Source organism: Astatotilapia calliptera, chromosome 13 (assembly GCF_900246225.1).
Source record: "Astatotilapia calliptera chromosome 13, fAstCal1.2, whole genome shotgun sequence".
NCBI classification, from domain to species: Eukaryota; Metazoa; Chordata; class Actinopteri; order Cichliformes; family Cichlidae; genus Astatotilapia; species Astatotilapia calliptera.
This window is the reverse complement of record NC_039314.1, coordinates 14,930,033-14,945,361: the sequence shown is the minus strand read 5'-3', so window position 1 is coordinate 14,945,361 and position 15,329 is coordinate 14,930,033. Positions and strand designations below refer to the sequence as shown.

General features: G+C 40.1%; 2 protein-coding genes and 1 long non-coding RNA gene across 7 annotated transcripts; 2 read left to right on the top strand and 1 right to left on the bottom strand.

Annotated features, from left to right (window-relative positions):
* The first annotated feature begins 31 nt into the window (after positions 1-31).
* On the top strand, positions 32-1,976 carry LOC113034687 (uncharacterized). Its single transcript, XR_003274211.1, has 3 exons — positions 32-135; positions 1,650-1,729; positions 1,828-1,976. It is a non-coding gene; the product is annotated as an uncharacterized LOC113034687 (long non-coding RNA).
* A 129-nt stretch (positions 1,977-2,105) lies between these two features.
* ftr14l (finTRIM family, member 14-like) lies at positions 2,106-6,205 on the bottom strand. The gene is made up of 7 exons (XM_026189520.1): positions 5,620-6,205; positions 5,428-5,523; positions 5,067-5,300; positions 4,769-4,928; positions 4,543-4,659; positions 3,634-3,770; positions 2,106-3,511 (listed from the first exon to the last, which is right to left on the bottom strand). The coding sequence occupies exons 1-7, from the start codon at positions 6,016-6,018 to the stop codon at positions 3,128-3,130; spliced, it is 1,527 nt and encodes a 508-aa protein (XP_026045305.1). The 5' UTR covers positions 6,019-6,205; the 3' UTR covers positions 2,106-3,127.
* Positions 6,206-8,577: 2,372 nt separating this feature from the next.
* Positions 8,578-15,316, top strand: LOC113034840 (zinc finger protein 883). Of its 5 annotated transcripts, XM_026189927.1 has the most exons (4): positions 9,150-9,487; positions 11,306-11,366; positions 11,469-11,567; positions 11,726-15,316. In XM_026189927.1, exon 4 carries the CDS (start codon positions 11,847-11,849, stop codon positions 13,500-13,502), a length of 1,656 nt encoding a protein of 551 aa, XP_026045712.1. In that variant the 5' UTR covers positions 9,150-9,487; positions 11,306-11,366; positions 11,469-11,567; positions 11,726-11,846; the 3' UTR covers positions 13,503-15,316. The 5 variants fall into 5 exon arrangements, with proteins under 5 accessions (XP_026045709.1, XP_026045714.1, XP_026045712.1 ...); XM_026189924.1 differs by lacking the exons at positions 9,150-9,487; positions 11,306-11,366 and adding an exon at positions 8,578-8,798; XM_026189929.1 differs by lacking the exons at positions 9,150-9,487; positions 11,306-11,366 and adding an exon at positions 8,844-9,118.
* The last annotated feature ends 13 nt before the right edge of the window (positions 15,317-15,329 follow it).

Here is a 15,329-nt window from a genome sequence, read left to right as displayed (position 1 = left end):
AATTATAAAATAGCAATTACATCCACACAATGTTGTAATTTGAATATTACTGTTTTAAATCAGTTCCTTTCACCGTGAGACCCTGAGAGTAGGCCTACTACACTTGGAACCTGTACGTTTCCTTCGCTGTTAACGGTAACAACCTGGAAGCTTTCGCATTTTCTTCTTTTTTGTGTGCATGTGTGTGTTTTTCTCCCGTGCTTTCTTATCTCATTGTAAAGACACGCGTCTTCGTCTTTACGTCAGCACCGTGTAACTCTCTGTTTATATACAACATGTGTGAATGAGCGTGAGACACCGAGCCCCTTAAACAAAACTTGTTTCTGCTGCCCTCTGCAGCTTTAACGAATTAATATTTTCATTTGTCAGCTATACATAATCTGCGCTGGGTCCTTCTGTGAAAAAATCAATTACGAATCAGCATATTTAATAAACTATGCAAAACTTTTTCCCCCATTCTTTTCTCATCAGTTCCTATAACTTCATTAGTACAAAAGACAGACGCGTGGAATTTATCAGGGCCAAAAAACATATCAAAGCGCCGTTAAAAACAGCAGACAAATCCTTTTTACACCGTCTCCACGTATCTTTCCATCTAAAACAGCAATCATGTAATATATTCATATAATGTGATATCATAGTTTAGATTGCAAAAAAACTGCACCATTATAATGTCTATGACAAAGAGTAAGAGAACCAGTGCCCTAAATGTTTTATCTGTTTTCTTATAATTCACTGGAGCTTTCCAGACTTATATGACCACGTGGAATAGATGGCTGGTCAAACTTTATCACAGCCAGTGGTTCAATCAGAGGTGTACAACACATGAGCAACATGTGAGAGCATGGATAGGACCACCAGGAATGTAACATTTACTCATATACTTTACTTAGGTTTAATGTATTTGTAATATTTATTTTTGTCTGTATATATTTTTTAGTATTCTCATACTATGTTACTTTTTTATTCAACTATATTTTGAATGCGCTATAGTATTTATTTGACAGCTTTAGCTACTTATTATTGTAGATCAAGCCACAGAACACTATCGATGAAATATGTTCAAAAACATATAGACATAAAAATGTCTGAATATGTTTACTTAAGGTACTTTAATTATATTTTGATTGTTCAACCTTTTCACTGTTAAGTTATTTAAGGTAGGATTATATGTTTTAAGTGAGTTAAAAATCAAAATACTTTCTTCCATTTTGCCAATGTCCAATAGATGACTATATTTAAATTCTTGGGCAGTTCCTAATAATTTCACAAAAAATGTGTAATAGGCCTCAATTTTCATAAACCTGAAATTATGTTTTTGACATCACTTTTCTATTTCTGATTGATTTGTTTTTTTATTAATTGTTTTGGTTTTCCTGCTATATTCTTGATTCCCCTTTGGGCTCCATGTAAAAAATCCTGGAAACGGCTTCAACTGGGGATGAACAACTCAGAACAACGCCTGGTACCTTCAACGAGCAATGAAATCTGATTGGCACATTAATGCATATTGCTGTCAAATGAGTTTCTTTTGATTTTGCTACCTCCAGTGATGCTTTCTCAGTAATAAGAAAATAATGTCGCCCCACAGTCCATTTACTACACCTTTCAGCACATTGTTTTTTTCTCATCCCTTTGATGGCTTCAAGGTGCAAATGTGAGCATATTCAATATCTAGCTCACGTTACAGAAGAGGACCAACCATAAATGGAGTAATTTTTTTTTGCAGGTAATTTCAAAGTTCAACAAACATCATCACACACACAACTCAAGCAGTGCATCACAAAATGTATCTAATAGCTAATGTACAGTTGCTTTATTTCCCAGGGCGAGAAAAAACATCGGTGTGCAACACAGAGGTAGTGAAAAATGTAAGAAAGAGGACAGGAGAGGAAGATGAGAGCGTTTTTTCAAAAGTAGGTAAGTAATGCTTATTTATAAAGCACCTTTCATGTGCTCAAAAAGCATTTTACACAAATTAGAGTAAAATAAATGACAAAATGAAATGCTGTAAAAAATAAATCAAAAAAAGTTAAGATACAGAATAAATTGAAAATAAGAAAAATTTTCCAGTTTTATAAACTGGAAATTTAAATCTTGCATTAATGTCCAAATTTATTTTTAATCAGAGTTCTTCAGTCAGATGTTGGATCAGTACATGATGTGTTAAGTTACATCAAGTAAAACAGAAAACACAGTAGCAACACGGATCAGCTGATCACAGCCTGTACATTAAGAAAAATCTACTGCAGCTCACAAAAGAAATTCATATGTGACTTGTTTTTAAGTAATTCACATCCCCACATTGCACTGCAACACCTGATTTAACTACAAAACTCCACTTAGCCCCTGGTTTTAGCATATAGAAGGTCACATGTTTACCTACATTTTTATACCAAGCATACCATGAAGGACTTAATTTATACTAAAGTTATTATACATTTAAAAAAAATCAACTGGGTAGAAACTTTATTCCATTTTGGCTGCTTTGAAATGTCTTTGTTATCAGCTGATTAGATGACCCATCAATTCCTGGTTATTGCTGATGAAATTCAAAAGTGTTTAATAAGTGGCCAGTATTAGTTAAAATAGTCAGTATCAGTCAATATGACATGGTATTATGATATTACATTTTTTTAGTCACTTACTTGAACAAGAAAAGAAACTGTTGAATCTAAGTTGTTGAAGGAATAACGTATTAATAGACTGATTAACATCAGCCCTTACAGCAACGTCATTCCCAGTAATGTGAGTCACTTTCTATTTATTGTGTTTTTAATAAGATTACAGAAAATGACAAATTAATCAGTAGCAATATTTTAAAAAAAATGTATTTTACAGACATGTGCAACATGTCAGTGATGTAAATATATAATACATTAACATAATAAAGAGAAAGAAAGAAAACGTGAGAAAGCATCCTGATCAATGATTTAATGTTTTTCTACTTACTAATGGCACCCGTTATATCTTAATTTCCCTTAAAAGAGCAACCTGTAACCAAAACACTCATAAAAAGACTTATCAGGAAAAAGTTAAATAAAAGAAGATAAAACCAGCAAAAATGACTCAAACGCCACGTGCTAGATGTCACAGATTTAAGGAGAATGTAAGTCTGAAGAATATCTTACAGTCTTATACTCGTACCAAAGCCCCACACACTGAATGCAGGGTAGAGTGGCTCTTTAAATGTGGTCTGGATCTTGTGCAAAAGACGCATGCCATCAGAGACACTGTAAAATGCCAGTGTTCCTGCTGCATGGTCCAGGTACACGCCAATACGAGAAGACACCGGAGCTGTGATGTCTGTGCTTTTGTTGTTGTGCACAAAAGAGAATTTGGAGTCAGAGCAGTACAGACTCCAGGACTTGTCATTCCAGCCAAAGCTGCATTCATTGGCATTCCCTTTACGACGGATTCCTCTGTAGGTAACAGCCACATCTATCTCTGTTCCCTTCCAGTCCACCTCCCAGTAGCAACGAGTCCCAATCACACTATCCCTGCACAACACCTGGAAGAGAAAGGATGAAATGAAAGCTTAAAAGGCATGATTTCACAAACTATAGAAATTACTTTTTTCCCCTAATAATTTGATCAACTCTCTCTTTCATCCTGTTTAATGTGAAACCTCACCTGCTGCCAGTGGTCAAATCGGTCAGGGTGGTCAGGGTAGTTCTTGGGTTCATTCTTCATCGTGGCAGCTCTGTTACCCTCAGACAAGTGAAGGTTGGGGTGAACAGTGTTGACATCCAGAATCAGCTGACCAGCATCTGAACACAGCAGAAAAACAAGTCCAAAACTCTATTCTGCAAAGAAAAAATACTTGATGAACTGGAACACTCTTCTCTTCTCTGAGCCTGGATAACATCTATGCTAGCTATCTGACAAAGAGGGCCAGCAGTATATTCAAAGTCCTACCACACCCTTGACACTCCCTGTGAATAGTTCAGGACAATACATCATCACAGTAACTGACTGAGGAACAGCTTTTTTCCCTGGACTCCATCTTACTCCTCCTTGCCACGTCAAAGCACAGTTTCAAAGACCTATGAGCGGTGACACACACACACATAGCACTATTCACACCAGTTCATCAGGTATGTAACATAATATGTTGATATACTGTCCTTTGTCCCTGTTTTTTGTTATATATCAATGAGAGATATGTGCCTGAGTATGGTAACAATTGTGATTATACCTTTAAAAAAGGTTTCTAGCTCCCATGAATCAGCTCATTCAAAGGTTTTTATAGGTGCCATCAAAGCAGGAACACCTGTATTTACTTAAGTAACTTTGCTTCCTTATGTTTCACCAAACCAGTTCTGCCACCAGCATACCTCCCACTGCAAGTTTCGGTCATTTCACACACAGAGCTGCATATCCATGCATGAAACAGTAACTGGAGCTATTTAACATTAGATAAAATACAAAATGTGCTTCCCATGACAGTATGTAAGTAGGATTTTCTGTAAATGCAATGCTGGTGCTGAAGATTTACAGATAGGCTGAAGGAAGGTTACAAAAATGAATCCGGTAACTCACATCTCAAGAAATCTTCTCTTGCTCTTGGTTCTTCTCTTATCTTTGGTTCCTCCCTCAGCACGGATTCTCTTCTTGACTTTCTTTCTTCATTTTCTTCTGTGATGTGGACTTCCTTCACTGTGAAGGCAAATTAAAAATGCACATACACAACAGCAGATTAAGAAACAACAGAAAAAAGCACATATCATCTGCGCTATCTGAGATGAAAAAAGGCAAGTCTGTTCACCTGCTCCTGAGATTTTGCTCATTTCAACTTTGCTGACTTCTTCCACTTGTAATTTCAGTGCAGAGATGGCTCTCTTGGTAGCATCAAAGGAGTAATAGGGTGCGACTCTGATTTTGTTGAGATCTTCATATCCCGAGGGGCCTGACAGGGACTGCCAACTCTGGCGGGAAAAAGAAGAAGAAGAAGAAGAAGAAGAAGACACATGAGACATACTAGACAGTGAATATTTTTACTCTTTTCTCCAAAGACCCCTGACTTTCGCACCATATGTTATCTTGGTTGGGGTCGCCAGCCTCACCTGTAGGAAGTGTATGTGATCATCAGTGTGTGAAAGCAACTCCAGGTCATTGTGCTTCTTCTTCAGCAGAGTAATCTCCTCTTCTAAACGATCCAGCAGTGTTTCGGCCTGGGTCACGGTGGTCCTTTCGTGGGTGCGGATCATTTCCTTGACTTCAATATACTTTCTCTCGATGGAAAGCAGAAGCTCAGTGAATATGCGCTCGTTTTCCTCTAAGACTGTTTGAGCAGAATGCTGGTGAGATACAAAGGAGAGGAAGATTTTTTCACATCATGAGTTAAAAACGGTTACTTTTAAAAAGAATATTTTAATTGTTATAGTTAGATTAGTGTGACTTGCACGAGGCAACTTTCTGACTTACTTTAAGTGATTCGACAGCCTGTCGGAGGTCTTGCCACTTTTTAACCCTCTGATCAATCCTTTGTTGGGATTTGTGCAGCGTAACACTAAGTTGTTTCTATAGCAGCAAAGACAAGAAAGAAGCCATCACTAGTCATTAGTGGATTGTCGATAACTTATTTGCTGTGTTCACAGTGTTGCTTTCGCCACTTACTTGTTTCTCAGTCCTCTCAGTGCCAGCCGGGACGATGTCATGGTGTTTGTGTTCATCCATCATGCACAAAACGCACACAGATGTCTCATCAGTGCGACAGAAAGCCTCCAGCAGCTTGTCATGCTGTGCGCAGAGCTTCTCTCTCATCTGACCCGTAGCTTTGACCAGCTTGTGCTTCATCAGGGTAGGGTAGTTGTAGTGAGACTGGACGTGAGTCTCACAGTAGGATGCCAGGCACACCAAGCAGGACTTCTCAGCTTTCTGCTTCTTTGTTGTGCAGAAGTCGCACAGGACGTCCCCGCTCCTGGCCAGGGTCCTGGCTTGGCTGCGACTGTTGGGTCGACGAGATTTATCCAAGCTGGTGTATCTGTCCAAATCCAGGCTCCCGCTGTGTGACATTTTCTTACCAGGAGATAAAAAATATATTTAGAAAAGAAAACAATCCACAGGTGATTAAAGTTCAGCGGCTGTGTGAAGTTTTTAGGAAATCTGATGAGATGAGCAGCTAAAGAAAAGACTTGACTGAAAGTAAGCAGTGCAAGGAATCTACAAGGAGCTCCTGAAGTTGATCGCTACACTGAAACTGCGTGACAAAAGCTGTGAGTAACAGAATGTCTGCTATGTAATACGCTCTCTTTGTAAAACCAGTATTCCTAGTTGGACTTTAAATAATCAAAGAATGGGTGGTGCCTGAAATAAAGACAAGTGAGACAGAGAAAAGGAAATAAAAAAAGGACTACTTACTGATGAACTTAATAACTAAATATAAAAGTGTCAGAATTACTAGCTAGACTGTTGAAGAATTCATTTGTTATGGTTGTGTTTTATAGACCTCTATATGTAACCATACTTAATGCCACTCTCACTAACAGAACATTCATCAACAATGTGAAGGGGAAAACAGCATCATCTTGTGGGATTCCTTCTTTACTACACCAAATCTACATGTGTGCATTGTGAAAATATAATAGAAGCATCTAGACTGCTGTGCCAGTAGTTGATAATTCCCCCCAAAGCCGATGGATTTCCATAAAAAAAAAAAAAGACTAGTGTCATACAAAAAAACAAAAAGCCATTTTGATTTTTTTTAACCCTTTGTCATCTTTCTGCATTTTTTGAGTGACAGGTATACAGTGTAGTCTCACATCTCCTACAGTTTGCAAGAAGGTGTTCGCTTTGATATTTTCCCTACAGAATTTTGCGCTAATATTCAGGCTAAATTTGCCTAACAACTCCCCCACCCATCATCTTTTCACTGTGACAAACTAATTCAGTATGTTTTAAGCAAATATTTGTAAATGTAGAAGTCAGCAAATTGAACATTCAAATAAGAATTATAATCGTTTAGGAATATGTTGGCAATAACAGTTGTAATCAGTGACAGAATACATACAATCATTTCTATGTAAAAGTCCAAAGGGGGTCATTGGTGACTATTATATACAGATGACTTAAAGAACCTTGCTGACCTGATGATGATGTTTATATTATATTAACCTTTTAAACTTCTCCATTTCATTTTTGTTTGTTTGATTGATTTTATCTTTGATTTTCTAATTAATTATTATTTTCAGACATTTTTATGGGGAAAAGGATTTTGTTCTGACTCATCTCTGTAGATTCGTTTTTTTTCTTTGTCACTTTATGCATCAAATATCTGCCTGAAGTCTTGCTACTTTGTGTCTGTTCCAATGATTGGCTGCAAAAAATTACAATGAAATGTTAATAAAACCCATAAGAAAGTAATAATAATTTACTCATTTAGTTATTAGTAATTTAGTATACAGCTCTACACATCACCTGTATTGAAAATTAGTGCCACCACAGTTCTTCTCCATTCCTCAGACATCCTCTTACTCTCCAATACTGTGCAAAACAGTCTGTTTACAAAGTCCACCACCCTCTCTCATGTACACCTCCGTACCTCCACAGGTAAGTCATCTGGACCAACTGCCTTTAAACTCTTCTTTCTCTTCATAGCTGCCCACTCTTCCCCCTGTATTATGTCCTGATTATGTTTTTGAGTGAATATGATCACCTACAAAGAAGCTATTACAGCCCTAACTGGTAGACCGAGTATTATGAGCAGATATCGTCCAGACACAGATGTATCTGCATTTTCTTGCTTTCAGTCCAACACCTGCCCTCATTTTGGTCGGCTGACTGGCATAGTAGCATTCAATCAGTGCTATATTATCAGTGTAACAGTAGCCTTTTTCTTAGTAGTTTGCAGTGGTTCTTCTGACCTTGTTAGTTATGTGTCCCTTGCTTGTGCCCTGAGGGAATTTAGGATAATTGAGGATCTACTCTGGGGACCTTTACTGGATACATGCCCTGACCAGTATTTGGTCTCCAACCTGTTGTTCCAGAGACTGTAAAGCTGCCACTACACTATCCACATAATATGGTTACAAAGCAGGGACCAGGAACTGAAGGAACAACTGGAGCAGATGTGGATTTTATGGAAGGAGCTGGAAACTGGAAAAGTGGCTGCAGCAGATTCCGGCATCTGTCCAAAGGAGTGCAGTGCTAGGAACAGCTAATATACTTGGCCAATGGTAAAGGCCCTGAGCTTGAGGACCACACAAATACAGCTTTATATATTCAATTATTTATTTAGGCTTAAAAAAACTTTTTTGAATTTAGATTTATTGCACTTTTTTTTTTTTTGCCATGTTAGAGTATTTTTTTTTCACATCATATTTTATTTTATTGATCTGTATTGTCATAGCTTGCCGTTTTTGGGGGGTGGAAGAAACAGGAACATTAGCAGGTGAACTGATATAAACCTCATATTCAACTTTGTTACAATACAGTAAAATAACGTCAGAGCCACTGTTATGGATAAACACTGCAAACTAAAAACCGTAAAGGAAATCTCCAGGCTTGTGTCTGTGGTGCATTGTCGACTCCCAGCCTGTAGGGGGTGATTGTGGTTTCCGTGCTGCGTTGAACGGACAATGGTTGCTTTCGCTAAAGTGCGTCGGTTGTCCAACGTTGGCGCCAGATGAGCTGTGGCGCCAGCTACACACACAGGCATAGAGAAAGAGAGAGAGAGAGAGTGCTAGAGAGGGAGGAAGATACTGAGCAGTCTACCCAGGCTTACTACATACAGTTTGCAACGCTTCTCTCTTTTTAAAATTCTCTTTTCAGCAGTCACAAAGTAAGCGGACAGAAAGGTGGGTGCGGGCCTGCAAGAATTTACACGTTTAAACAGCCGTGATCCTTTATTCCTAATGATGTGTTATATCGTTTAAATTCAGCATACTCTGGCATCAATAGCAGCAACGGCAGAGAGGCATAGAGGATCGTTTGTGTTCAGCTTAATATATCATCGTAGTTTTTATCGTTATTTTAGTCAGCGGTGTGTCTTGTGCGCCTCGGGTTCTGAACTTTGAGATGGAAAAATACAGGCCCGGGCTGGCACTGCTTGTGACATTATGTGCTGCTAGAACAGCAGGCAAGCACAGCAACACACTGGTATAAAAGACTATTTCAGGTTCGATTCCTATCCAGGCTATTTTTTGATTGCTGTTTGCGATTGCTGCAGACTCAACTCGTCTGTATTTCTTTCTATTTGCTTGCAGTTTGTCTTTGCATGCGAAACCACACTTAAACATGGTCGGATGGGCGGTTTAGTAAAGCTTCCGCTCCAGTGTTTTACTATCTACAGGCTATATAACTAAACTGGAGTGTAGGCTCTAACTGTGTTAGCAGACTGGATTAGCTGGGGGTTAGCTTGGCATCGTGGCTATCTAGCCAGCACGCTAATAATGTCTCGGCTGGATAGCTGCTAACATCAGCAAGGCCGCCATTGGAGTCGTGCGTGCGGTTTGTCGACTGCTGCCGCAGTGAAGGAGTGCTTCGGGTTTGTAGCCAAGACTCATCGTGTCCTTTCAAGTAGCGATTAAACGGCTTTTCTTGGTTGTTTTTGTCCGTATAATTCATTTCAAGCTGCATATGGCGGCGGATTTGTGTTTCGAGAAGTTCTTGTCTGCGTAAAAGACGTCCTTTCCCGGGCTTTTCGCACACCGTTTCGGGCTTTCATGGTTAGCCATCTTTGTTTCAGCTAGCCCACTCCTGACTGGAAATCACGGTGTGGCGCTTAGCGTGCTAACCAACTCGTCGTCGGCGTTGGTGTTGTGCGATAACGTTACTAGCGCTCAAACTATGATTTATGGTTGTCTCTGTGGTTTCCTGAGCACTCTTGGTTAATCTTTGTGAGCATAGCGCTGTCGAGATCGCTCTAATTTTAATGTTTAGAATGGCGGAAGCTAGTGCAGCTACCATTAGCAAGCGGCAGCCATCTTAGGCGAGTGTGTAATCTTGGCTAGCCTGGAAGTGCTGGTGTGGCACAACAAGATGGCCTGTTAATACTCGCACAAGGAGAATTTCCGCGTCGGTCGTTGTCATAAATTGCACTTGAGCGCAAAATTCAGTGCTGGTTTGGTGTAAGTATTTCGCTGTTTATGGACTTCTCACTACAATTACTCTGGTGAGGTTTTCCTTGAAGCTAGTTAGCTGGCTAAATCGTGAACACATTAGCAGCTAACACAATGCTGTTTTATCGTTAACCAGTCTCCCATCGACCGTAGCCAGCTAACTAGCGGCTATATTGGCTATTTGTAGCTTATTTGGAAGGCTAGCAACCAGCAGTTAAATGTTTAATAACAAAACCCTGCTGTTTAGATGTCCCGTTCTTATTTCGAGATGTATTCAGTTATGACTCACAATGAACTGCGCAGATAAGCGACAAGTGTAGGCCAGCCAAGTTTTTTGCTTGCGGATTAAGATAGAATTGCGAGTCTGATTATGATGTTCAGTTGGGTTTTAACATTTGTTAGCTGAGGAAGTCTACGCTAACTTGGCTAGCAAATTGTCGGTAAACCTTTCTTAGTAGTATTTGAAATTATCAGGTTATGTGAGATGAGGAGTGCAGGCATGAAAACATTATAATACTCCTGCCCCACCACTTTATTCATGCACAGTTTCTGAGCATAATGCTAAAGATTGAGCCGTTTTAAAACCCATTACCTTAGGCCAGTGGTTGTATAGTACAATATACAAATACACTTAAATCCAATTGTGGCCCCTCTTGTCTTGCCGATCATCTGTTAAACAAACGAGTCACCATCGTTTGTTTGTGCTGCTTTTTGTGTTTGTGGAGGTCATGACTGTATATCCTGGACATACAGTGATCTTTACCTGGAGACTAGGTGGCAAAATTATGTTCACCAAGATTTGCTTTTGCTTACCTTGTCTAACTAGATTAAACCTGACTGTTGGTGTGAAAACTGTCTTATTTAACTTATAATTTGGAGAGGCTGTGTATGTTTGATTCCGTATTAAATCTTTTTTTTTTTTTTTGGTATGGCTTTAAATCCTCCCAATGATGGATCCATCAATTTTCTTCCACTTATCCAATGTAAACTGTGCAACTGTAACAGAAAACACGTTTTTGTAAAAGGGACAGAACTGAACAGTGGTCATACTTTCACACTTCCCATGTGATTGCCATGTGCTTGTAATAAATGGATGAACTATTCACTTTACTCTTGTTTTATTTGTTAAATAATAGATCTGATGTCTGCTCATAGTGTACACGTCTTGCTCAACAATTAATACTTAGAGTATACTTATTAGTGAGTGCTGATATTCTGTTTATTCAATTATCCTGTTTTTTCAGAAATGACTCGACTATGTTGGCTGAAACTGGGCTGGTGCTGTGTGATTAACTGAATTTTAGTGTCAGTTACTGTTTTGGATTTCAGTTGTTATTATGAAAACGAGGTAATCGAGGTCAAACTTCATGTTTTGATTAATAATATTGCTCTAATTTTGTCTTTCAGTCCAACTTTTGGTGCTCCCTGAAAGCCCAAAAGTTTCCAGAAAACCCACCATTTTAAGGACTCCGTTTTCAAGTTCAGCAAATCTACAATTTTACCAAAGTTAGTAAACTTTGCCATGATCTGTCACCCAGACTTAGACTCCTACTTAAAATTTCATTACATTTATAAGTGACAGTCAAGCAAAAGTTTTTCTTTACCAAATGCCTTTGGCTGTGAACAGTTATCTAAAATAAATTGTTTATTTTCTACTCTCACAGGTCTGCTTGACAAAAAGAGCAACAGCGCGGCACAACACAAGACAAAGGTCTATCCCCCCGATTCTTTAGTAGGTCATCATCCGGCAAGAAAACGGAGGTCGTGGGGTTGGAGTGTGTTCTCATGGCCGAGTCAGAGACTGAATGTGACACACCCGGCCTTGACACACTTGGGTCGGAGTGTGTCATAGCCCACAGCCATGTCGACCTTCACTATGGAGCAGAAACTGAGATTATGACAGAAGAAAAGCGTGGATTAGAGCTGGAAATCCACGGTTCAGACTTAAAGATCCAGGGACTGGGGACAGAGCTCGGAGCTGTAGCGTGTGTGGATGCAATTGTAGCCGAGACAGACCATGATTACATTAAAGTGGAACATGGTGACATGCACTGTTTCACTGGAGCTGAAATCAAGACGACGGGAAACGAGGCTCTGCTGGGAGAGGTGCTGCTTAAGACGGAAAGTGAACATGTGGTAAAAGTGGAGTCTGACCATGGCGGGGAGCTGACAGTTGAGTCTGAAAACGGTGTAATCATACATGAAGCCCATGGCCTGCAGTGCAACGAGTGCGGGGAAATTTTTGGCAGCATAGCTGATCTTCACCAGCACTTTGAGATCCACAAGGACCTCAACCCTTACATCTGTGTCCACTGTGGTGAGAGCTTTGCTGTAGAGGCCAGTCTCAAGCAGCATATGAAAATTCACATGAAAGAGAAGCCCTATGTCTCTCCAGGAGTTGAGATGATGGGCAAAGATGTTATTGATGCCTTCAGCCTTAAGTCTCATCAGATGATTCATTTGCCAGACAAGCCCCACAGATGCTCAGAGTGTGGTAAGAGCTTTGCAGCTGCAATCACCCTAAGGGAACACATGAAGATGCATTCAGAGGACAAACCCTACAAGTGCACTCAGTGTCGGAAGAGCTTTGTCCGCAGAAGGCATCTGAAAAAACACCAGGAGGTGCACGCACGTGAGAAGCCATATACCTGTGGGCAGTGTGGCAAAGGCTTTGCTACATCTTCAAACCTGAAGCAGCACCAGAAGACCCATGCTGCGGTCGTTCTTGGAGACAAACCCCACCGATGCGCACAGTGCGGGAAGTGTTTTGCTGCAGCCGCCACTCTGAGAGAGCACCAGAGGATCCACTCGGGCGAGAAACCGTACAAATGCAACATGTGCAGGAAGAGTTTTGTCCGCAAACGTCATCTGAAGAAGCACCAGCAAGTCCATGCCGGAGGCAAGCCCTACACCTGCAGACACTGCAACAAGGGCTTTAATCACTCCTCTTCACTCTCCCGCCATCACAAGACACACCTGCAGAATCCAGTGTTTTCTCCACCTCAGCCTGGGAAACCCATGACCTACGGCACTCCCCCAAAGCAGAGAGTGCACCAGCAGGGAGAGAAGCCCTACATGTGTCACCACTGTGATAAGGGCTTCAATCATTCCTCTTCCTTGTCGCGGCACCAAAGAGTCCACTCTGAGGGAAAGAGCTACACCTGTGCTCACTGTGGCAAAAGATTCAATCACTCTTCCTCGCTTGCAAGGCATCAGAGAGTTCACTTGGAGAACAAGCAACAACAGCAGCAGCCGCAACCACCGCAGGCACAACAGCAGCAGTACACCACCATCCCCACAGGGAAGGGATTCCCCAACAATACCTTCCCAAAGCAGCGCATCCTGACGGTTGAAAAGCCATACAGATGCTCCCAATGTGGAAAAGGCTTTAACCATTCTTCTTCCCTCTCCAGACATCATAGGATCCACGTAGACCAGTGAGCACCCTTTTCCCACCCTCACATGTGGTCCCATGCAACGCGGCTCCCCCCGCTCCCAAGAAACCCTCCCTTATCCTATCCTCATTTATGTTCTACCAATGTTCTCTTCATTGATATTACCACATGACAGGAAATGCCAGACCCAGCTTCTATAGACAGGAGAGGTCAGGTAAGCACATGACGCTGAAGTGGAGCAGCTGAGAATGGATGGACAGTAACACACAAGTCTTCAAAAGGACGCGGCTTGGCCTGAAAGACTGCAACCTATAATTCAGAGCTGAACCCGGGGCTTTGTGCTCAGTTTAAAGAGGGTATAATAATAGATTCTTGAAGAAGTCTCTATTCTTGTTTGTGATTATGCTTCACATGCTCCAGGACCTCTTTTTGAACACTTTTAAAGAAAACAAAATGTGATTTGAAGATCTACATGATAAATTTGTTACCTGGGGGAGCGTTGGGGGGGAAATGTGTTTCGCCCACTGGATGGTTTTTCAGTCATGCACCTTCAGGTGGGCAAATAAGCTTTTCAGCTGCAACTTTATCCAAGGTTACCGACACAATTGGTGAACGAGAACTGTTTCGATTTAAATAGCTCTTTCGTTTTCTCTCACACAACCCATGTGAAGCAAATATCAGAAATCCAATGTAAATAATATTGATTTTCTTTTATATATATGTATAGGTGACTAGTGTGATGTTTCAAAAGATTACATTTTTGATAGTAAGCTCCACTTTGTCTCCATTTTTTTTTTTTTTTTTTAAGTGCTGGAGATCAAATTGTTGCAGGTGTTCAGTTGCAGCTTGTTCTTGACATTGGGCTCCACCAGACTTGAGCCATCCTGTATATTTATAAGGTTGTTATTTTGTATGTCTATGATGAGTTGGCGTTGCTGCATAGACTGTACAGAGAGCAATACTGGCTGGCTGACACACTGTCTATTATGACCTGCGGTTTAGCCATAAAGAAATGCATAATAGAAAATAAAAACCTAATGGGTAGCATATTCCAACATGAGCCGTGTCCTAATTATTTACCGTGCGGTTTCCTCTGTACCCAAGCACCAAATGTACATTAAATGCAACATCACACTTTAATCCTTTGGAGACTAATTCAATTACCTGTGTATAGCATATAGGTAACTCTTACTCATGTTGATCTGCGAACTATCACAATTTGATCTAAATGGAGAGAGAAAAAAAGATTGTGTATACTAAAAGACTACATGAGAAAATCTCACTTTTACAAGATTTTCCAATGTCCAACGGATAGCGTTCTATTTACTGTTCTGTGTAAAATATCTTTTACAAACTGATGTATTTTTTTAGATACGGCTTGGGCTATATGAAAGGGAATGAGAGAGATACAGTTTTTATCAGAGTGAACATTTTGGTGAGCAATATTCTTTTTATTTCAATAACAGTTGTGCTTCACTGTAGCATAGGTTTCTTCCTTGTGTTAGATAGGTGCCTTATTGCATGCTATGTAGAAATGTATGCCGAGCTGTTGAGGAAAAAAAAGTTAGGGGTTCCAGGAGTCTTTTGTTCTTATTCATACTAACTTTACCCTACATTTTAATTTGATGTCACTGATACCTATTTTTTTGCTTTTTTTGCTTTTGTGTATATTACCATGTGTTTACACTGTTACTACCATATTGTCTATTTTTTTTGCCCCTTCATTTTTGTCAATGGCCTCACTGTAGAGAGAAAACATGTAAAAGATCCATATAGACTTCTCTTAAGGGCAAATCCTGTAACACCTCTTCCCAGTTTCTGAGTGGCACATATATGGATAAATAAAGGTTGTTGACTACCTTGTGGTGTTCAG

Bases quoted from the DNA above. Each gene is read 5' to 3' on its own strand.
- ftr14l (XM_026189520.1), bottom strand. From the start codon at position 6,018: ATGTCACACAGCGGGAGCCTGGATTTGGACAGATACACCAGCTTGGAT. The intron at 5,301-5,427 runs GTAAGTCAGAAA...GTATCTCACCAG, and splicing joins AGGCTGTCGAATCACTTAAA to CATTCTGCTCAAACAGTCTT. The intron at 4,660-4,768 runs GTGAACAGACTT...TTGCCTTCACAG, and splicing joins GAGCAAAATCTCAGGAGCAG to TGAAGGAAGTCCACATCACA.
- LOC113034840 (XM_026189924.1), top strand. From the start codon at position 11,847: ATGGCCGAGTCAGAGACTGAATGTGACACACCCGGCCTTGACACACTT.